The sequence below is a fragment of the Manihot esculenta genome, chromosome 13 (genome assembly GCF_001659605.2).
Source record: "Manihot esculenta cultivar AM560-2 chromosome 13, M.esculenta_v8, whole genome shotgun sequence".
NCBI lineage: Eukaryota > Viridiplantae > Streptophyta > Magnoliopsida > Malpighiales > Euphorbiaceae > Manihot > Manihot esculenta.
In genome coordinates, this window is record NC_035173.2 from 1743624 (window position 1) to 1765932 (window position 22309).

At 34.4% G+C, this 22309-nt stretch overlaps 5 protein-coding genes across 10 annotated transcripts; 2 read left to right on the forward strand and 3 right to left on the reverse strand.

Moving 5' to 3' along the window:
• Positions 1-4: 4 nt before the first annotated feature.
• On the reverse strand, positions 5-1802 carry LOC110629959 (AAA-ATPase At3g50940). The gene is made up of 2 exons (XM_021777193.2): positions 789-1802; positions 5-672 (listed from the first exon to the last, which is right to left on the reverse strand). Exons 1-2 carry the CDS (start codon positions 1794-1796, stop codon positions 163-165), a joined length of 1518 nt encoding a protein of 505 aa, XP_021632885.1. The 5' UTR covers positions 1797-1802; the 3' UTR covers positions 5-162.
• A 2723-nt stretch (positions 1803-4525) lies between these two features.
• Positions 4526-6134, reverse strand: LOC110629015. Its single transcript, XM_021775851.2, has 3 exons — positions 5885-6134; positions 5205-5784; positions 4526-4979 (listed from the first exon to the last, which is right to left on the reverse strand). The coding sequence occupies exons 2-3, from the start codon at positions 5761-5763 to the stop codon at positions 4648-4650; spliced, it is 891 nt and encodes a 296-aa protein (XP_021631543.1). The 5' UTR covers positions 5764-5784; positions 5885-6134; the 3' UTR covers positions 4526-4647.
• Positions 5621-9179, forward strand: LOC110629736 (OVARIAN TUMOR DOMAIN-containing deubiquitinating enzyme 4). 3 transcript variants are annotated; one of them, XM_043949601.1, is made up of 7 exons: positions 5621-5734; positions 6225-6545; positions 7033-7154; positions 7671-7711; positions 7935-8033; positions 8293-8457; positions 8589-9179. In XM_043949601.1, exons 2-7 carry the CDS (start codon positions 6257-6259, stop codon positions 8662-8664), a joined length of 792 nt encoding a protein of 263 aa, XP_043805536.1. In that variant the 5' UTR covers positions 5621-5734; positions 6225-6256; the 3' UTR covers positions 8665-9179. The 3 variants fall into 3 exon arrangements, with proteins under 3 accessions (XP_043805536.1, XP_043805535.1, XP_043805537.1); XM_043949600.1 differs by lacking the exon at positions 5621-5734 and adding an exon at positions 5819-5953; XM_043949602.1 differs by lacking the exon at positions 5621-5734 and having other exon boundaries at positions 6207-6429.
• Positions 9180-9440: 261 nt separating this feature from the next.
• Positions 9441-17787, reverse strand: LOC110629355. Of its 4 annotated transcripts, none has more exons than XM_021776282.2 (9): positions 17649-17787; positions 13974-14716; positions 12293-13515; positions 11805-12066; positions 11499-11705; positions 10988-11161; positions 10309-10503; positions 10067-10180; positions 9441-9958 (listed from the first exon to the last, which is right to left on the reverse strand). In XM_021776282.2, exons 2-9 carry the CDS (start codon positions 14658-14660, stop codon positions 9629-9631), a joined length of 3192 nt encoding a protein of 1063 aa, XP_021631974.1. In that variant the 5' UTR covers positions 14661-14716; positions 17649-17787; the 3' UTR covers positions 9441-9628. The 4 variants fall into 4 exon arrangements, with proteins under 4 accessions (XP_021631974.1, XP_021631973.1, XP_021631970.1 ...); XM_021776281.2 differs by lacking the exon at positions 17649-17787 and adding an exon at positions 15763-15786; XM_021776278.2 differs by lacking the exon at positions 17649-17787 and adding an exon at positions 15446-15752.
• LOC110629356 (GDP-mannose transporter GONST3) lies at positions 17718-20484 on the forward strand. Its single transcript, XM_021776283.2, has 2 exons — positions 17718-17857; positions 18944-20484. The coding sequence occupies exon 2, from the start codon at positions 18958-18960 to the stop codon at positions 20107-20109; it is 1152 nt and encodes a 383-aa protein (XP_021631975.1). The 5' UTR covers positions 17718-17857; positions 18944-18957; the 3' UTR covers positions 20110-20484.
• Positions 20485-22309: the final 1825 nt, after the last annotated feature.

The window sequence follows — 22309 nt, forward strand, 5'->3', positions numbered from 1 at the left end:
TCAAGTTGCTGGAGTGGCTAGTTTAATATAACTTAATTACACACTAAAATACATTGAATTATTCTGAGAACTTTAAATTTCTTAAAATTACATGCAGTAGTAATATGTTTTAACTTTGAAAATCACTTTGGATGTAAACTTTATAAGGCATGGCTAGGTTGCCTACACAACTCTTCCTTCCCCAGTTTTCGCCTTCTTCCTCTTATTTTTCTTGGATTTCTTGCTGACACTGTTCTTCTCCATTTCTTCCCTTGCCTTGTCATTTTCATTCATTTGTTTATCTTCTTTAACTTTGGACTCTGATTCTTTGCATTTCATTTCTTTCTTCCTTTGAAGAAATCCAACAAGTCCATTAAGTGTAGAATCAACATCAACATCATCACCTTTCATGAGCTCCTCTGCAACTTCAGCTGGAGTCACTTCAACTTCCTCTATCAGTCGTTCGATGACAGTGAAAAGGCAGTGACTCTTGACCCTGAGGTAGTTAGCAGCAAGAATCTTGAATCCGCTTGGAGTGCAGTAGGACATGTTTATGTGCATGTCCATTCGGCCTGGCCTCAGCAATGCAGGATCTAGCTTGTCCTTGTGATTGGTGGTGAACACAATTATCCTCTCATCTCCACAGCTTGACCATAAGCCATCAATGAAGTTGAGCAATCCAGATAATGTCAACTGCAACAAGAAGAAACAACAACTTGATTACGGAGCATTGAAGTAGTTTTTAGTTTAGTTTTGAATGCATTAGAGCAACATGGGGAGTGCATCTAAACAAGGAAATAGGAGCTCACCTGGCTATCACCATTGTTATGTGCTCCATATTGTCTGTCCTGCAACTCAATGCTGCAATCAATATCCTCAATTACGAGTATTGATCGATTGCCTGTTGAGGTTAACAATCTCCTTAGATCTGAATTGTTGCGCAAACTTGTGAGTTCCAGGTCATAGATGTCAAATTTCAGGTAGTTGGCCATGGCTGCAATCAAGCTTGACTTGCCCGTACCAGGAGGACCATACAACAAGTACCCACGTTTCCATGGTTTTCCTACTCTCTTGTAGAAATCCCGTCTCTTCACAAATCTATCCAAGTCATCCGTCAGCTCCTGCTTGAGTAATGGATCTACTGCCAATGTATCAAAAGTTGATGGATGATCAAGGTTAATTGATCCCCAAGGACCTCCACTGTAATCTCCATTGAAAGTTCCCAGAGAATGGAGCTTGACGACCTTGTTTTCTTCCTTTATGGCTTTTGATCTTTGTACTACATATGGCAGGTAAGTTTTCACCACCTTCTCCTGGTATCGCTTGTCGAATCTCAGGACAACTGATTTAACTTCTGATTTTTCTACGGTTTCAGAGTAGTTTTCGCAATCCACAACTGTGTTTTGTGCTTCTCTGCATACAAATTCCCATACTAGATGAATTTCCTCGAACACATCTATAATCTTTTGTCCTTTGTTGATGGTGACTACGAGGTTCTTGTCTCGGTGAGCTTTGGAAACCTTAAGCTGGTCTATATATGGTGTGATTCTTGTGCTTAAGTAGACTTCAGAAGCTTGGTAGATTTCATTAATGACAAAACCATTGTACTCCTCGATGATGAGAGTCAATTGGCAAGAGTTCCTGAACAGGCCTCCGAGTCTTGACAATAGTTTCTGTTGAAGCTTCTGGGGTATCAGTTGGCTAGCCATGTTCTGCACCTCATTGAGCATGGTCTTGACAAGCATTGCCGACGCAGCGAAGGTGGTATAGGTTGATAAAACTGATGATGTTGAAGGCACACTTGGCATATCAAACATGTTTGATATGAAAGCTTTGTATGGAAATGAATAGATTGATGTTCTTGGGATGGATGAATAGATGTATGTTTCTCTGTACGTTTTGCAATTGGAACAGCAGAAATGGGGATTTATAGAATAAGCAAAAAGGAACTGAGTAAAGCTTCTTCTTCAATCTTCAAGCCAAGAAACAATCAGAGCATAAAGGTATGAAATTTCTAACGAGTCTCTTAGAAAGCTTACGAGGTCAGTGTCTGGGGTCAAATCTTTCTGATCAATTCTTAGCAGAGTAGGTGGAGCTTTCTTGGCAAATAACTTGACCCATTCCATAATCTTGCAATTGAACTCGATTAAATTGTAAAGATTATATTATAAATTATTTTAAATTTATTAAATTTTAAATTTTTTAGTTACGTATTATTATATTATTAATTTAATATTGTATCACAGTAGGATAAAGTGGTGCACCTAGACCACCTGATAATGTGCCCAATAAAAGATCCTTTAATTCGTAATTAAATAAAAGGACGTGAGTGTGGAAGCTTTGGTAATTCGTAATCTTTCACCAAATAAAAGATTTGTTAATTTAACTCGGAATTGAATTTGAATCCACAGAATTTTCTTGGATGAACATTTTTTTTTAATTTTTGTATTGGTTGACTTATGATAGCCCAGACGACAAGTAACGCGATTAACTTGATTTTCTCGGTGTCTCTGTTGTGGAAAATGCTTGCAACAATTTGCACCTGCATGCAAGTATTCTTTTAAAAATATTTGAGAAAATTATTACTTAGTTTCTAAAAGAATTTATTAATTGATTTTTTTATTTTAAAAAATATATTAAAATATTTTAAAAAATTTATTAGTTATTCATTTTATTAATTAATAAAAATTTTTAAAATTATAGAGATTAAATAGTAAAATATTTAACGAAAAAAGTTAGTGGAAGGATTAATTAGTAGGCATTTTAAAATATAAAAAACGTTTGAATATATTTTTTAAAATCGAGAGACCAATTAATTTATTATGGAACTAAGTAATAATTTTTTTAAAATATTATAATATATATATGTATGTTTGTTTGTGTTATTGTTTTGTGATTACACATTTATGAAATTTTAATTGTCATTTTTTATAATGAAAAAGTATTGTTATATGCTTGTGGTTGTTAAAGCTCAGATTTTTTTATTTGTAAATTAAGAAGTTTTGAGTTTGATCTATAATAAAAGAAAAAAGTTAAATGTTTTTAAGGTATTTTTTATATTTAATTTATTTTATATTGTTTGTTGGTACTTTTTTTTTTATATTTTTACATTAGACTTGGTCAATTCATCAAAAAGTAATTGTTAACAAAGCTATTATAAAAGGGATTACTGAAATAAAAAGAAAAGAGAAGTAATCTATATATTGCTTTTAATAAAAACTTAACATCATTAATCACTGTCTTCATCTAAAGCTTCTGGTTCTGCCCTGTAGGCAGGCGAGGGAGTTCTTTAAAGAGGCAAGTGATGGGGCCAATGTCTAAAAGCGACAAGCAAGTTTGTTTTTTTTTTTGTCTTAGTTCAATGGCTATATGATAATAAATTGTAGTTTTTGAAAAATTATTATTGGAGCACTAAAATAGTGTTTTTTAAGAAACGTCCATTTGGGTGTGGAGAAGAGGGTTTGCTTTTGTGGGAAATTTGTATGCATTTTTCATATTGCGTTGAATCCAACTAATCAATCATGCAACTTTTACGTAATATCCACGCCAAATTTCAACCCATTTTATGATTTGAAGTGCTTACTGCAAAATTTCTACCTCATTCTCCAAGAAACGCCAACCCATCATTGCCAAAATGTCCAAAGAACCCCAAACACATACCTCAATATATTATAGAAAAGGAAATATATACATATATAGCATTGGTGATATACCATATTTACATTGGAATTTCTTTATGTTAGTGAGAGATATGCGGTTCAAAACATATGATAAAATAATAAAATTTGAATTGCGTTGAATATTGTATAATTTCATAATTAAATAGATTTTTTAGAATTTAATTTATAGAATTAGAATAATAAAAATTTATCTTTATAAAAAATAAAGTAAAAAAATAAAATAGAAAAATAGGAGTGTTTTTGAAGATTATTTATAGCGAAAAAAATGACAGTAGTAAATCGTTATAAAAATTTTAAAATAATATAATAAAATTATTATGGTCAAATTTAATATTAGATTTAAATATTAAATATGTAATAATAAAAAATTTAATAAATAAAATTTTTAATAATCATTTAATCTTTTGAAATTTAAATTAATTTCTAATTTTTGATGTTCGGTAGGGGAGCGTTCCGCCTTAGAGGGAAGCACCCGCGCGAGTAGGGGTGGACGAAGCGGAAGCGAGAATGTCGATTTGAATAATGCAAACATTATGAGAATCTAATGTTCCGAAAACATAAGAGTTCCTCCGCAAGGTTCGTCCACGGAGAGTGAGTTAGGGCCTAAGATCAGGCCGAAAGGCGTAATCGATACACATGTGAATATTTCTGAACTACCCTTATTGGTCCCGAGGGACGGAGGTGAAAGATTTTTTAAGATTTTAAAATTTTTATTCCAGTAAAATTGTTTAAAATAAAATTTTTAAAAATTCTAATAATTTTTTTAACCCACTAATTGATGGATTGAAAAGCTTTCTTTTAAAGACCTCTAAAAAATTTAAACAATAAAAAACTATTAAAATTTAAAATCTATGAGAAACCTCCTCATTTTACTTTAACAGTTTTTTACATAGAAAAGTTGCCCTAAAAATATCAACAAGATTAATCCTTAATTAGATCAATTCTTTAAAAACTTGTCACAGATTCCCACAGAAAATTGCTTCCTAATTCACCATTTAAAAGAAGCTGAACATGAGAAAGAGCTTTGTTTACCATATCTTCCTAGTTTCATTAGCCAAGATGATTCAGTCTCTAAAATCTCATCACCCTCCATATCTTCACTCTCTTCCTCTGTTCTTACCTTCTTCTTCTTTTCTATCTTCTCCTTTGTCATCGTCCTTCCTTCGCTGCTATTCTTTTCTGCTCTCGTCTTGCTTCTTCCTTCCCCATTTTCTTCTTTCTTAGTTCCCTTCTCCAATGCATCCTTGTACGTAGCTTTTGTAACTTTTACTTCCTTCTCTAGTGCATCTTTGTATGTGAATCCTTCTCTTCTTCCTGCCACTGCAAAAAAGAGAGTCTCTAATCATTAATAGAAAAATAGGTCTATGCAGCAGCAATAAATTATTGCCTATACTTTAACTGTAACATTAAGATATGCTGTATCAGCCTCTGTTGCAGAATATAAGGGCTGTTAAGATACAGTTGCATAATCCCTAAAATATAACAGTGAATGCTGCTAAATTCAATATCTGTTGTAGTGTGCTGGTACAGATTTCGGACGCATACCTTCCTTAGTTTCGACATGATCAAGGTTTTGGGTTTCTGTTTTTTGACTTGCAGATTCCTGAAGAACTTCTGGTTCATTGCTTCTCTCGCTACTGTTCATATCCATCATGATCTCCTTTTCAATGGTGTTTTCCCATTCTGTTAATCTGGAGATGAAGAAGTTAAGGCAGGATATGGCATGGAGCAAAGCCCAGTCTAGAAATGAAACTTGATGGATCACTGTGGGAAAATTATTTACAGCTGCATCAAACTTCCCTGGAAGGATTTCTGCTGCGCGGACAAATTCATCAATCTTGTCAAATGCATATCTTGATGGAGGAAAAATGGCCTCAACTTGGGATTCCAGGGCAAAAATCCGATCATCGAAGAAGGAGAACATTATCAATATCTGATATTCCAGGGCGTAGACAAGTGGGCAGGCTGGTGAAGCTAACCTGGCAAGATTTTTTGTCACAGAACCTAATGGTCCATTGAGATGTAGAGCATTTGTGTAGGCTTTGTCAGCTATTTCCATGAAAGCAGCTCCACAGGTATGCAATGGAGGTCGTCTATAACCCATCCTGGAAGCTGCTGTTGATTCCTGATGATGAGAAGCAAGTTTAGTTAAAGAATTAAATCAGAAATTAAAATTAGAAACTTGAGATTGTTGGGTAGGAAAATTTTCATGAATTTGTCGTTACCAAGAACCAAGAATCTCCTGACAAGACCTGCCAGCAAAAAAACTTAAACCATGAAAAATAAAATAGAAGGTAAAGGAAATGAGTGATTTTATAGAAGTAGAATGAATAGAATCCCTGGTTATAGAAAATTTGAGAACGTAGAGAGGAGAGAATTTCATGTGATTGCTATCTCTCTCTCTCTCTCTCTCTCTCTCTCTCTCTTTTTAAATTTACAAAAATTGGTGGTTATTATAAACAGTGAATGACTTCTGTAATTGTAACCGTTAACCGTTACTTATCAGATGCAATTTAAATATTTTAGTAAATTCTATAAAATATTTATTATAAATTTCGTTTCCAGTGGTCAAACTACAGGAATCGACTGATCAAGGAATGGCACTGGCACCAGCGCCGGGACTGTCAGTCTCACCTCAGCTCTATGCCTCTTGCATCAATCAGCTAACAACAATGAACTCCAAAAAAAGGCATAATGGCATCGCATTCCGATTCCCAGATTCTCTCTATCACGCTCCACCAGCTAAAAAAACGAAGGACAAGGTTCCCTTGTATGGTTTCTCTTATTACTTACCTGTCTCCCATAATCTATCCCATTTTCAGGTAACTCCTCTCTTGCATTTCTCGATTCTAATGGGAATTTCAAAATCGGATTCAACTGCTCTTGGTAACGACTCGGTTCCATTTCCAAAAAGCTGCACGTCTTTCTTGGTTATTTTTGTTCTAATGATCGGATTTTCTCAAAAGAAAACAAAACGGATTTCTGGGTACCCAAATCGATACCTTGATTATTCAATTTAGTTTTGAGTTCCTTTCTTTACGTACCGCTTATGCTTCCCTTATGGCATAGCTTAGTGCCGCAGCTTTCTCTATTGTTATGAGGTTTGTTAGTTTCATTATTTTATGTTTACTTGAAGATAAAGTTTGGTAATTGATATGGATTATGGCTTGGGTTCGTTTCAGCTTTAGTTTTACTTGTTTTTTCTTGGGTTTTGTAGAATTTTTTTATTAGAAATCAAGAAATACCCTTTTGAAGATGCTAAATGGAATTTTTATCTTTACCTTTCTTTTTATCTTTGTTTCTATTTTTATATTTTTGAAGTTTTTTTGGTTTAATGAACGGCTTGGCAAATTTTCAAATTCGGATGGCGCAGGGATACCTGGAGATGGGAGGTGTTTGTTTCGGTCTGTGGTTCACGGAGCTTGTCTCAGGTCAGGGAAACCATCTCCAACTGAGAGCCTTGAAAAAGAACTTGCAGATGAGCTACGATCCAAAGTACGAAATAGACTGAATTTTTATTGTTATAAAAGTTAAATATGGCTATTTTATTTTGGCATCTTTCAATTCTATTTAGCTTTATTCTCTTGATTGTTTGAACAGTTTAAAATGGATTTCAGCCTAAATATTTGCATCAAATAGATACTCAAAATGTGATTTATGCCCAATTATCATGGAAATTGTGCACGCTGTGTAAACTGAATTTGTATGCTAAAGATTTATGTTTTCTTTTTTGAACCCACCATAGGCTTAGCATTGCACTGCATCATGCCTAAGTACTTGGGATTCATGAAGTCCTGGATTCATATCCACATGCCAATGACACCTTTACAACTTTGATGAAGAGGGTTATTCATTTTATGGCTGGGAATTCATTAGGGGGAGGAGAGGACTATTCCTTGTTGTCTCAAATTGGATCAAAACTACACTTGTGCATGTACATTGTGTTCTTTTAATGTTGCATATCGTATGAGTTTTTTCTATTTCTACTAAAAAGTCTAATGGTTTGCACAGGTAGCAGATGAATTTATTAAGAGGCGCGGGGACACTGAATGGTAAGTTTGATCAAGGATCCTTGGTTTTCATTTTAATCTTGTATGCTTTTAGTTGATGGGATGTAGAAACATCAACTAATATGTTCAGGCATAGCCTTTATGCACAAACAATACTTGAGGATTTTGGCAATTTAATTTTGGTATATTTGTCAGTTTATGGATTTCAATGACTATCTAGTAAAGCATTCTTCATTAAGTCATTAAAATGTTGTGCATTTGGCAGGTTTCTTGAAGATGATTTCGACACCTATGTCAGACAGATGAGACAACCTCATGTCTGGGGAGGGGAGCCTGAGCTGCTTATGGCCTCACATGTCTTAAAGTAATCTGCTCCTTCTCTACTCTTTCAAACATTAGAAAGACTAGAAAGTCTCAGTTGCTCTGCTTCCTAAGCATATTTTTGCAGATCAATTTGCTTCGAGTGGTTTCTTTGTTTGATATTTCTGTGAAATCTGTACCAGTAATTATCTACTGTTAGCCTATGTTTACCTGATTGTTAATATTTTGATAGGGCCCTTTTTATTTATAAATCCAACAAAAGATGCTCGTTTTTATATGTTCACACAATTTTCCATTCCTAGGGTGCCAATCACAGTATATATGCGGGACAGAAATTCTGGTGGCCTCAAAATTATAGCTGAATATGGTCAAGAGTATGGCAGGGAAAATCCCATCTGCGTATTGTACCATGGGTATGGACACTACGATGCATTGCGGAGGAAGATTGCTGGTTCACAATCCAAGCAGTAAGATCCCTGGCTTGCTCTATTTTGTGTAATGCTTACTTCCTATTACATTGCCTAGTCATCTCACTTTTCGTGTCGCAATTTTGTTGTTTTATCATTACGTCTTTGCACTTAAAATTCGTCGTGCATAGGTTTCTGAGGTGGATATCTGGAGGTCTCATACACCAAGGCTACAAAGCTGAGGGGGAAAAGATGTTGATTGTTTGAGTGCATTAATAATCTAAATTAGAAGACGGACTCGTGGAGTTTGGCTGGGCTGAGACCTTTGCTGATTAGTGGCTTAGTATCAACGTGACATACAATGCTTAGTGAAAGTCAGACAAAGTTCCTGTGAAACCTAGATGATATGCAGTTCCAGGGTCCCATTAACTAATTTGATAGCTGATCTTTCGCCCTCTCGTGAGTTGTGATCCAATACGTAGATGTCAGTAAAATGGACGTATATTTGACAGATGTTCTGCATTGCTAGCTAATTGCTGGAAATAAGTTACTCTGGTTGTGTGCAGATTATTCTACTCTTGGTTAATGGAACTATTTCTTTGGTTTCTTGGCAGGTGCAAGAAAAGATGAACCAAATTGTTTCCTTGTTAACATTGCTGAAATGTAATCCTTTGTGTAATAAGATTCCTGGATTTGTATCTGAAGATACTGACTTATTCCTTCATGGATTTGAATGATTCGATTCTATACAAAAATGTATTAGATGGATGTCAACAAACAAATAGCTCTGAAAATTTGAACTAAATAGGTAATTTGCCCACTTGAGCTTGTGTCATGATCATAGCCCAAGTTGATTGGTGATGAACATGTAGATTCTTGAACTGACAAATACTAAACTTAGTAACCTGCATTGCACACCGGCATCATGTTCTTATCTAAAGCAGCATTATGTTCTCATGTATGTGTAAGATCTATAACATCGTAGATTCTTTAATTTGTTTTGGTTTTAAATTTTTTATTCAAATTTAAAAATCTGCAACACAAGCATGAAAATCTATGTCGCATAAAACTCAATAAGTATTCCATTTCTGTTCTAATGAAAAAAAATTTACAGCTCAAGAGATTATAAATCAACCAGCCTACAAAAAGTACACGTTTCTATATACATATATTACAAAAAGATGGAGAAAGAGGAGCATGGAGAGGAGGAAGGTGAAGCTAATGAACAAAGCTATTCACCATCCTTCCATACTTGCCGGAGGAGTTGATACCTGACAACTTTCCGGCCTCCATTGCTTTTCGGCATCCAATTTGATGCTGTCGGAACAGAACTCCTGGGATTGTCAATAATGATTGAAGTCATAGGTGAATCCAACTCATCAAGTTCATCATCACTAGTGTAAGCTTTTCTGAGCACAGCTGATCCACTCCTCTGCAGCGTTTGATTTTCCACCTCTCCTATAATGTTTGTTAGTGAAGCCGCAGGAGGTGGCGAATAGATTGTAGGAGTAGCCATGCATGGAAAGCTTGTGATGTATTCATTCTCATTCTCAGCAAGGTCCTGAATCAAGATTTTGATTCATGTCCATTCTCAGCAAAGTTAGTCGTACTCGCCAGTCATCGAAATGACTGATCAGAAACAAAGTGGTTGTCTAAGGAAAGGACTAACCTCAGAATCCAGGGACTCGAAAATAGCCTCGGGGATAGGGTCCGGGTTGAATTCATCGGGGACAAAATTGTTAAGCACTCTCTCAATGATCCCCGCACCAAATGTAGGACATACCTTCAGATGATCATATTTAAACAAAACAACAGAAATATCATCAGTAAATCCGCAGGAATGTCATCAGTAATAAATCCATAATAAATCCGCAGGCATGTATCCGAGTAGGGTTCAGTTCAGCAACTTACTTCTTTTCGAGTTGATCCATCTGCAAGCATTTCAAATGGAAGCATCATGAGATCACTCAATGCATTGAGGAGTTGGAAAGCCTTGAATGAAGTCTCACATTCTGTCTTGTTGCTGTCAAGTTCATTCACATTCTCCAGAGAGTCATTATCATCAATTCCAAATATATCTGTGAGCCATCTGGACCAGTTTCCTACCTGTTTAGCATGAAAATAAGCAAAATCCTTAGATCAAAAGAAACCAAGAGAGCCCATTGCTCACAACTAAAATGTTCTTATCATCGTAATCATTTACAGAGAATTCAGCAGGCGGTTCAAGAACATTACCATTTTCCAATTCCATCACATTTTTAATAGTTTTTTTTTTAATTTAAAATAGAAAATTATTAAATCATTTAAAAATAGGAGAGTACAAAAATTAAAATTAAAATACGGATATATCCAACGTCCCCATGCCCTTCCCTAGCACTAATCATTTGGTCGTTCCTCCTTGAAGAAGCATGCAAGAACACAACGTTTATTCAAAAGGAACCTTCCTTGCTATTATAACAAAAAGTAAATGTTTATTTAAAAGGAATCTCCCCTGCTATCTAAGAAAAATTCAATACGCAGAATTAGCTCATTTGACAAATTTCTCGGCAGCAATTTCATTGAAAATGTTTTCTGAATGTCTATTACTCACAGCATTTTTCAGTTGTGCACCAGCTCCAAAGCTTGATTTTCCAGCTGGAATTGGGAGGACCTTTGGATCACTAATGGGGTCAGAAACAGGATCTGTTGGCATCTCATCTGCTGATTCACGAAGTATGGCATTGAACATGGCTACATCTAGTCTTTGTACCAGCTGCTCCATTATCTACAAACAGAACAGGAAAGTGTCATACATCTATCAGAATTTGTAAGCATATTATGAAAGAGCTACTATGCGGGGAGCATGTGAAAATTGGCCCAAAGATGGAAACTTGATGGTCAAGGTCCAGGCATGGAAAAAATTTGTACAAATCAAGAGTTCAATAGACTACATTTTCTCAAATTCACCTTACAGGACTCTTTAAACCATTCGAGTGAACACCTTGTAGAGAGAATCGGAACAAGCAAAAAGTGCAAATGGCAAGATGGACATATTCTCACCTGAAGGGAAAAATCAACTAATCCACAGGAGAAAATACTTAATTGCAATATATAAAACATACCAATCTAGCAAGCACAGGCAAGCAACCACATTCATGTCCCCCAGATCGAATTGGGCACAGCCTTTCACATGCATCCTTAAAGGCCTTCTTCCATAAATCAATAGCAAAATTCCCCTGTTCTTGATCACCCAGTCCATACCTTCTGGCATGGGTCTTCTTTGAATTTGAGCCCTTCACTGCTGTGGGCTGCATGTGAGGAGTCAGAGTCTGGGGCGCAGGCAACAGAAAACAATATAAGCACACTTCAATTTTTATGCTCAAATTTCAGAATTGAGCTGCATAAGCCATAACAAAATATGATCTGACCTGCCACCAAACTGACTCAACAATTCGTGAGAAGATCCAAGCTTCAACTTTTTCCAGTGCTACTATAAATGTGTGAGGTTCTTCCCACTCATCAGAACCTTTTGATTTATCATTTTTCTCATCTTCACAAGGAGAGGCCTCAAGCCTACCCTTTTGACCAACATTTGGAATAATAGACGGTGCTGATGCAAGTTGCAATTTCTCAACAACCTGACTTACTATTGCTCTCAGCACAATTGAATTTGACAACCAGAAAGTTAACCTGGTTAAAAAGGGGGGCTAGAATTTTCAGTAAGTTATTCCACAAGGTACCCTTTCATGAGCAAGTTTTATTGCCAGAGAAAAATAATTTCCGGTGTCTTATTCACTGGAAAACCTGGTTTTAGTTTTGTAAACTGGGATCTTTATTTATTATTCACAAATCATGATAATTAATTAATGGCTACTAAAATTAACAGGCTTGGTTAGAAAACTGGTATCTTACATACCTTGGAACATCATTTCCACAAGCTTTGGAAGCCAAAACTAAACCTGAGATGATAGCTCTAGCTGCACTCGCCCTCTTAGCCTGTGAACTTGCCTTGCAAGCATGAAGATAGAACCTTGAAAGACGCCTGGCTGGAGCATGAACTTTGTTTGCAGAACTGCCATGCTCAGCAACAACTGAATAAAGACCAACCTCAAGAACTGCAGCTTCCATCAGCTCTTCCTTGAGCATTTCAACTTTGGATTCCATTTCAACTTTGTATCCGGAAAAGCTGTTTTCTACTTGTTCTTTTTCACTTGGTGGAAAATTCTCATCAACTTCGTGAATGTCCCCCGAGGCATCAATTTCCTTTGGCCTTTCAATGAGCTGAACCTTGTTTGTAGAGTTTCCATGCCTGACAGCAGCTGGGTAAAGGCCAACCTCTTCAGCAGCAGTTCCATTTAACTCTTTCTCAAGTATTTGAACTTCAGATTTCAATTGGGTTTTGTAGTCAGAGTGGAGGTTCGTTTGCTTCTGTTTTTCACTTGACATGTGATATAAACCACTTTTGTGAAAAATTTCAGGAACATCAATTTTGTTTGCTTTCTCCACAAACTCTAAATTGTGGAAGGATTCATCACTTTCAGCTACATTAAACTGTAGTTGAACAGACTTTAGATGCTTTAATTTATCTTTGCGTGTATTGCCCTGCACTGCATTTGACATCCTGTTGGATGCAAGGGTACTACTCCTTAAATTGACTTGTCTCTTCATAGGTTCTTGAGGCAACTTGCCCGCAAATTTTTCCTCCTCTAAACTATGATTCTTCAACAACATCAACTCCTCTTCCTGCCCATTATCTTCCACCTCCTTTTTCAGTTTATCTTCCATAAGACCAACTTGTAAATTACTAGTTTTAGCAATCACTTGTCCAATTTGTTCACCATTCCAAGCTTTTCCATCAGCCTCTTGATTGGTTTGAGACACTTGAAGGTCTACATGGACTGAGTTCTTACCCGCCTGAATATAATTGTCAGACAACACAGTTTTGGGCCCAAGATCATTTATGTAATTCTGCATATTAGATGATAAGCCCGTTGATGATGAAGTGGATGAAGCTCCATTCAAATGTTTGGATGCTTCGCCTATGGTATTCAACTCTGAGTTTGAATGTGCAACTCCGGAAGGAAAATTAGCCTCCCCATTAACCCTCCTACTGTCATTGGTTGCTGATCCTGTCAAATTCTGCAGTTCAAAGGCAACCCATCATTACAGTCTACAAAGAAATACCTAGACTTCATGCTGACAGAGACAACCTCTACAGAAAGAAACGAACTTCACAAGTATGGCAAAAATTAAAAAATAAATATTCGCACAGGATCAATGTCTTGTCAATCTGTAACCCCAAGAGCTGCAAGAATGAATCTGAAAAACATCAAAGCTTTGATGTCAAGGAGCTCAAGCAATGGAATTTGTTCATAGGCATAGATACTTCTATTGGATTTCCTCTCTTTTTACATACTTCAAGCTGAATTGATGTCATAAAGTTCAATTCCATAAACTGGAGTTCTAATCCAATCCAATTTCATTATAGAAGGCAAGATCTTAATTTTTTTTTTATCACGTCTGCAGAATGCTCAACGTTAAAAAAAATTTGTTGAAGAATGCATCAAATTAAGGAATAACTATAATTGAAATTGTACCTTTTCATCCTGAGCTGGTGAACCCTTATTAGACTCAAAAGCAAAAGATGAAATAGTCCTTGATGAATGTGAGGAAACATTATCATCAACATCATCATCGGTGAATGAGGCAAATTCACTTTCCTCATCATTCCCTTCATTTGTCACCTCTGAAACAGATTCACTTCCATCCTTGTCAAGTGACACTTCTTTAGACAAGATAGAATTATCTCTATCAAATGGTTGGATACTAACATAAAGAACTGGCTGCGCTGTACTCCTAGAACTCTTCTTGAAGTTGACAGGAGTGCTTATGGTTATGGTATCTTTGATGATTCCATAATCTGCAAGGTTTATGACTGCTGATCCCAATAGTTGACCTTTCATTGCCCTGTCTTTTCTAACTTCATACAAGCTCAACTCTAAGTAGTTCTTCTGGAAACTGTCACGAGCAGTGCCTTTTCTGGATGTTTCCCTGAATAATGTGACTGAAAGTCTGAAAGTCTCACTAAATTCAACTTTCCCATCTCCAATATTGGAAGTGAAAGAACCAGAACACTGATCACCATTATCCCAATGAAGCAATACAGATTCTACAGATTTCAGGGACTGAAATGAAGGCCAAGGCTTAATTTCTTGTATGTAAATGAGGTAATCAACCAGCACTGAAGTGCCTTTTCGGTTCTTTGATCTTAGACCAAGAACCATCTTGTGAGGATCCTGGCTTTGCTCTTCTTGGGTCTGATCAGTCAATTAGAATGCATCTAGAATTGTGATTGAAAGTTAAAAAACTTGAAGTCAATACAAAACATCAGTAAATGACAACATTAAAATATGCATAATCGTGATGCAGAACACGGAGTTGGGAGAGAGAACGTGGGTAGGCCCCCAAATACAAATAAAATAGCAATATTTCTGAGTATGACTTAGTCCATTCATGCTATGCATTAGCTTTAAATAAAAGAGATTAAGTAAGCCAAACCTTAGCCCTTAATAATTTTATATCCTTGAAGAGAACTTCCACAATTTAAAACAATGAACAACCATAACTATTTTGCGACTGTTGAGAGAGGGAGAGAGAGGTCAAAATGTAAAGAAAGGGAGGCTTCTTGAACCGAGTTTATCAGAGTTTCTATAAGAAAACATACAATCAATTCAAGGAGGGAAAAAATAAAAAACAAATCATAATTAAAGCAGGAATAAATACCATGCTGAACAATAGGCAAGCAGAGAATCCAAGAAAAGTGCAGAAGGAGACAAACCACACAAGTCAACAAAGCAGCAAACTAATAATCATATTCTAAAAGATATTAGATCCAGCTAAGATCAACACCCAAAAACAAAACAAGTTAAGTAAACCAAGAAAAGAAGATCCAAGATGAGAAATGTCCACAATCGCTAAGCAAAATCCTCATCCAATGAAGCAAAAAAAGCTAAAGAACTGCACTTTATCCGATCAAATACAGAATTACTCAAGAGGGTAATTGAGTTACCTGAAGAAAGACAGGAAAGTGCAGGAAAGGAATCAATAACAGGAGAAAAATGTCAGTGGAGGAGAGAATGAGAAGCTAAAGCTGAGAATAATAGAACAAAAAAAATGTACTTTTAGTTATTTGTGCAGTGTTTGTGAGAGAATACGTAGGAGCTGTAGCAGAGACTGAGTTGAGGTTTCGTTTTCATTATGTTTTGGTTAATTAGCTACCAACTCAAGTGGGAAAGCTGCGAATGAAAAAATAAAAATTCTTGAAACGGAAAATGCAAGAAAATATAAAATGGATTACAACACAAAGAGGAGGGAAAGGAATCATACCCAACCAAACTCCCAAAATCCCTCTTTTTTAAGTCGAGTTCCATTATCATTTCAAGCTTGTCTTTTTTTTTCTTTTTCCCTTATTTTTATTGTTTTTTATAAAAAGAAAAATGAAAAAATGAAAGAAAAAAAAAAAACTTGTTGGGCTTGTTGCATTTTAAGCTTGAATTTCGACGTGTGTAGACTTAGTTTGGGCCCACCAATCCATTCCATTGTTAACTACTTTCCATGTTTCATAATTTTTATTATTATTATTTTATATATATTAAAAAATATTATTTTTTATTAATTTTGTAATTATATTCATTTTAAATAAATTAAATACGAATTAACCTACATTTTGTTTAATAAAAGGTAAAATAAGTAAGATTTTTCATATTTTTAAATTTTATAAATTTTTATTGGTTTAAGGGGATAAATTTTTCATAGAGATATTAAAAATAAAACATTTTTAACCCATTAATTTAACGGATGAAAGATATAGTTTTTTTTAAATTCTCAAAAATCCCAAAAAAATTATTTTAAAAAACTGTAATACCTTCTAAAAATAAATTTATAATTTTTAAATCTTGAAAAATCTCCATTTTCTTTAAAAAAAACTCTTCCCAAACAAATCCTTAATAGGACACAAAGTCTTACTAAAAAAATAATTTTTATTTTTATTTTCTTTAATATATCTATTTAATTTTCACATAATTATACATGTAAATATAACAATTTTTATTGGGTAAATTCAATATAATCTTGAAGTTAAATAAAATAAATAACTGATTTAATTTAAAGATGATTTCTCATTAATATTTATACAAGACCAGATTTTTGGGTAATTTTTAAATATTTAGTTTAATAAAAAAAATTAGAAAACATGAATTAATTAAATATTTTTAAAATATTAATAAAATAACTATAATTCACAATAATATAATATAAAATTTAAAAATCTTCCTGCCAATATTTCTTTGATCGCTACAAAAAAATTGCTAAACTCAATTGTAAAGAAGTATAACATTTGCTACTATAAATAAAATTTATAGGTTAATTGAATTCATAAAGTTTATTTTAATAAATAAAATTAGCTAATTTATTTATAAAATTAAAAAGTAGTTTCAATTAACTATGTCAAAAATTAATTAGAAAAACTACAAGTAAACAAGAGAAAATTTATTGAAATTCAATTAATTTAAGAAATTTTTTGAAATAAAAATAAATTTAATAATAGTAGAAAGTCAAATAAATTATAATTATAATTAAGACATTGGATTAAAAAAATAATATATATATATATATATTATTATCCCCGTAGTTGATAATAAGCAATAGAAATTATGTGATATTATTCACCCATTACATCTAAAATTTTCTATAAATTTCTCTTGACAAAATAATTTTTCTATAAATTTTTAAGATCAAAACCTCAAATAGAAATAAATATTGAATAATTAGTAATACAATTAATATAAATAAAATTTCAAAGTCTTAACAATTATACATCATACTAATTTTTAATTTAAAATAATATTAATTGGTGCAATTAAAATATACAAAATAATAAATTCTTAAAAAATATATAATACTAAATAAAAGGCTCAGATTTAAAACTTTACCCTCTTTTATATATACATATATATAAAAAAAATATTATAGAAATAGGCGAAAATAGCAAGTTCAAAATTTTTTTAAAATTTTTTTTTATTTTATATTAATTTTTTTATTTATAATTTTATAAAAAATATTTGAATTATTTTTTTAAGAAATAAAGGATTTCAAACAAAATCTTAAAGAATAAAAAAATTATGATTTTGATAAATAAAGTGAGAAATTGGTTAATAAATAAAAGCTATTGCCACACCGAAAATGGCTACGAGCACAATGTATTTACTACTTACATTTTTGGCATTTACGAGGCAGTGGCTTACAGCCTTACAGGCGACTTGCTGATTCAGGTTCCCTTGCCAGTACAGCCTTCCCTGATTTCGAAGCCCCTCGTTTTTAATTCGCAATTCTTAGACCCATCTCTATGTAAACGACCCTTCACTTCCAATTTCTCACAGCAGTCCAGGAGAAGCACACTCGGCGAGGAACTGCGAGATCCACTGTCAGTTTTCTATTATCTCCTTTCTTCTTTGTTCCTTTCGGTTTTTATTCAACAACTGGTATGCTTTTGAGTTCTTTGATTTAAACAATGTGTACCCTTTTGGGTTCTTTGATTTGGGCATGCTGCGAAAATGGAATTAGAGGAGAAACTGCAGTTGTAAATTTCTTTTGTTTTTCAATATAGTTGTTGAAGACCTCCATTAATCATTGCTCAGCTTATTTGTTGGCGATATTCAGTGCCATGAGTGGATATTTGTTGCGAGAGTCTGAGTTAGGTGAAACTTTGGCATAACTTGGAAAGGTGGGGGGAGATGGTGGAGGAATGAGGAAATTTTGATGAGCAAATGGATAGAATAAATTGTGGTTAGAGTGGTTTATGCTAGTGATAGTGATTTGGTCAACACTAATATAGTTGGACAAGGCAGGTGGTAAAATATTGCTAGGTGTAACATAGTAATATGTATAGTTCGTGTGGTTCAAGATTGGCAAATGTAAATCAAACTAAGGTGAAATTGAGTTGTCTGGGAAGTTGAAAGTTAGAGGGGAGTTGGTATTTGTTTTTTGATGTGGAAAATTGGACTATGGTGAAAGTTGTATCAGCTATGCTATGTTGTAGTTAACCAGTTGTCTTGACTCAATGTAGTTAGCTAATGTGTTTGAAGATATTCAATAGTCCGGGTTTGGAATTAATAATAAACTATAATGTGTGTTGATACAGGGGACTCTTTTTGGTATCCTTTCATACTTTCTTGCTAAGATGATATTTATTTCATCAATGCCATAATTGAGAGACTGCACACTAATGATGACTCACATTCCAGAAGGCTTGAATTTCACTACTAAGTTGCTTAACATTTTGAAGAGTATGCTATGGGCTGTGAAGGAAGGTTTAACTTCCAGATCTTGTTGCAGAATTTAAATATGTTTTAGTATAAAATTTAGACTTGCTTACTATTTAAAAAAATTTATATATGTGCATATGTGGTTTAGAATGCTTTTATAAACTCACTTCATGACATCTTTTTTACTGGCTACCTGTGAATGAATTATCTCTTTATCCTAATTACATGATTTTTCATCCTGCTAGAAATTCCTCTTCAGATGTCTGATGATGTGGAAAATCCTAAAGTTAAGATTGACCAAAAAGGACCAGGAGCCTCACCTCCTGCCTATGAAATTCAGCCAACCTGGTATAGCAGCTTACTTCATCAAACCTCTATCTATGGTGTAGCTGCAGGATATTGCATTTCAGCATCTCTGCTCTCCATCATCAACAAGTGGGCTGTCATGAGATTCCCTTATCCTGGAGCTCTAACTGCTCTACAGTATTTCACTAGTGCTGCTGGTGTTCTTGTCTGTGGATGGTTTAAACTCGTGGAGCATGACCCACTTGACCTTCTGACTATGTGGCGTTTCTTGCCAGCAGCCATTATGTTCTACCTTTCACTCTTTACCAACAGTGAGCTCTTACTTCATGCCAATGTTGATACCTTTATTGTCTTTCGTTCTGTAGTCCCTATATTTGTTGCAATAGGAGAAACTCTGTTTCTGCACCAGCCATGGCCAGCATTGAAGACATGGCTCTCGCTGGCAACCATCTTTGGAGGAAGTGTGCTTTATGTTATAACAGATTACCAATTCACAGTCACAGCATATAGTTGGGCTCTAGCTTATTTGGTGAGCATGACAGTAGATTTCGTGTACATAAAGCATGTTGTGATGACTATAGGTTTAAATACATGGGGTCTTGTGTTGTATAACAATCTTGAGGCCCTCCTACTCTTTCCTCTGGAATTGCTTATAATGGGTGAACTGAAGAAGATAAAGCATGAAATTTCTGATGGGTCAGATTGGTACTCTTTTGAGGTGGTTCTGCCTGTTGGGCTGTCTTGCTTGTTTGGTTTATCCATCTCGTTCTTTGGGTTTTCTTGCCGGAAGGCAATTTCCGCGACAGGATATACTGTTCTTGGAGTGGTGAACAAGCTGTTGACAGTGGTAATCAATCTGGTTATTTGGGATAAGCATTCCTCATTAATTGGGACAGTAGGGCTTCTCATTTGTATGCTAGGTGGAATTATGTATCAGCAATCCACAAGTAAGCCCAAGTCTGTTCCTGAAGTAAAATCAGAAGAAACCGAGGAAGAACAGCAGAAGCTGCTAGAAATGCAAAGCAAACTAGAAAGCAACAACAGTGAGACAGAAGTTACTGAATCTCAACAGGGAAATGAGACTGTTCAAAAGACAATTGGATAGTTCCATGTTAAAAGATCAGCGTGAGGATTTGAGGTTTTCTAGTTGGTAAGATGTTGGAATAGAAAATTATGATACCTTATGGATAGCCTGTGCTTGAACAGAATTTTTGCTATTGCAAATTTAGGTGCCTAAGTGGTAATTATTCTTTTCCTTATATATATCCTCTTCTACAGAATTTTAGATTTATTAGATAAAGTCAAACAGGTCAGGTGGATTATGACAATCTATTGATTTATTCTTGTTCAATTTTTTTCCAAATCCAAATAGTCCCAGCAGTAATGTCCAAAAATGTATTGATTGTAACAGAGCCCAGTTATTTTGATTGTTAGTAATTTTCTTTGTATGCTGAATGTCATCATTGTTTCTTGTGTCTCAATGTGCTCTGTGTGTGTTGTTGCAATGGTAGAAATTCTGATGAAAATAGCAATCCCTTTAGGATCTTAACCTGTTTGATTAAAATCATCAGCAAATCAGCACTTGTTTAATGTGAGTTGGGTCATTATCTGGCATTCCTGAAAGTAATAATGATCTTTTCATGGTGTCCCTGGTCTTAAAAAGTTTATATTGCGTCAGGGACTTGTGTAATGAAGCATGGCATGCACCAATTCAAGGAAAAAGCTAAGATGATCAACATCGAAACTTTACATTTGGGAGTGGCAATTTTCTAAAAGCTAATGTGTTTTGCTTACGGTCTTCTAGCGTCCTTTGGGGACTGCAAAGCATTGTAGTCGTCAATTCTCATCAAATTCCTGAATTGAGATTTACTCCTTTCGCATTGTGAGGTCAAGTTTGAAATCTAAGATTGAGCAATACTGCTAAGATACTGTGGGCTGCAAAGAAATCACCATTCACAATTCCTTGGCTTATGCGACATGTTCCTCGTACAAAACAAGAGTTTCCAATGTTGCAGGAACCTAGAATGTTACTTATCACCAATAATCGCTTACAGGCAAGCAATTGAAAATGCTATGGTTGCTTTTGCAGAGCAGCTAGAAGATCCCTGGCCACTTGGGATACAGAAAATCAATCACTGCCTTCAAAATTGAACAGCACAAGTCCTGAGAACGGTGCTTTAATCAGTCGGCTCAATACTGTGTATCAAGCAGCTGAAGCAACTGGGTACCAAAATCACAAACACACAATGCTTCTAGTTTTAAAGTTAATATGCTTATTTTCTAAACTCCCAGAAAGCTTGTAAAGCCAGATGTGCAAGAATTACTGGAACCCAAATAGAAGTACACCAGAGTGAAGCAATGATCATGACTCAGTAACTCGGTCATTGTTAGTAAAGCAAAAAGAAAAGAAAATTCAATTTACAAAACTATAATTTAAAACAGAAAATAACCTTCAAAAGATCAATAAATTTTCTGATGAGAGAACGACCCTTCTCTTTCCTCTTTAAATCCTTGATTTCTTTTTTCCTTCTGTAACTCTCGAGTACATCTTCTTTATTCTGTACTTCTTTCATATCTCTGGCATCGTCGGACCCAAAAAATACATCTCCCATATCATGCTCCGAAGAAACAAGGCCAATAATCAATGGTTCAAGAAAAGAAGAGTCTTTTCTGCATAGTTTGATTAAGGGTCTGTCGCTGCAACCACCGGAACCACCAGCGGAAAATGAAACTCTTTTGGCCATGGATGAAACTGCTCATCGTTGCTCCATACGATTAATCGTCCATTGTTTAGCTTATCCTTAAATTCTAAGGATGTGGATGGGATGGCTTTTATTGAAAGGCCCACAGGGGTTTTTTTTGCTGTCATATATTTTTAAGGTATTCTATTAAAGAAAGACAACAAAAGCTTCCAAATGTTACCGAACAAATTACTCACCATCTGGACTCTTTTCTCTTTTTTAAATAAGGAAAAAATTCATTCTCACTTTTTAAAATTTTAAAAATATATTAAAATATTTTTAATATTTAAAAAAATTTATTAATTAATCTCTATTTTTCTATTTAATTTCTATATTTTATAAAAATTCATTAGTTAATTTTTAAATTTATAAAAAAATTTACTGATTTTATTTTAATTTTTTTTATAATACTTAATAATTAAAATTAATTGAAAGATCATAGACTTTTGAAAATATTAGAAATATTAATATATTTTTTTAAAATAAATAGATTAATAAGTTTTTTTATATGCTTTAAAAAAATTTTTTTTTAATAATATTCAAGGAAAACTCTTGCCATTTATC

Excerpts from the sequence above, each read along its gene's own strand:
- LOC110629736 (XM_043949600.1), top strand. Across the intron at positions 7,155-7,670 it reads CAGATGAGCTACGATCCAAA|GTAGCAGATGAATTTATTAA; the intron begins GTACGAAATAGA and ends TGGTTTGCACAG. Across the intron at positions 7,712-7,934 it reads AGGCGCGGGGACACTGAATG|GTTTCTTGAAGATGATTTCG; the intron begins GTAAGTTTGATC and ends TGCATTTGGCAG.
- LOC110629355 (XM_021776282.2), bottom strand. The coding sequence starts at position 14,660 with ATGGTTCTTGGTCTAAGATCAAAGAACCGAAAAGGCACTTCAGTGCTG. Across the intron at positions 12,067-12,292 it reads TGTGGAAATGATGTTCCAAG|GTTAACTTTCTGGTTGTCAA; the intron begins GTATGTAAGATA and ends CTTTTTAACCAG. Across the intron at positions 11,706-11,804 it reads TTGAGTCAGTTTGGTGGCAG|ACTCTGACTCCTCACATGCA; the intron begins GTCAGATCATAT and ends CCTGCGCCCCAG.
- LOC110629959 (XM_021777193.2), bottom strand. The coding sequence starts at position 1,796 with ATGTTTGATATGCCAAGTGTGCCTTCAACATCATCAGTTTTATCAACC. Across the intron at positions 673-788 it reads ATAACAATGGTGATAGCCAG|TTGACATTATCTGGATTGCT; the intron begins GTGAGCTCCTAT and ends TTCTTGTTGCAG.
- LOC110629015 (XM_021775851.2), bottom strand. The coding sequence starts at position 5,763 with ATGGGTTATAGACGACCTCCATTGCATACCTGTGGAGCTGCTTTCATG. Across the intron at positions 4,980-5,204 it reads TCATGTCGAAACTAAGGAAG|TGGCAGGAAGAAGAGAAGGA; the intron begins GTATGCGTCCGA and ends TCTTTTTTGCAG.
- LOC110629356 (XM_021776283.2), top strand. The coding sequence starts at position 18,958 with ATGTCTGATGATGTGGAAAATCCTAAAGTTAAGATTGACCAAAAAGGA.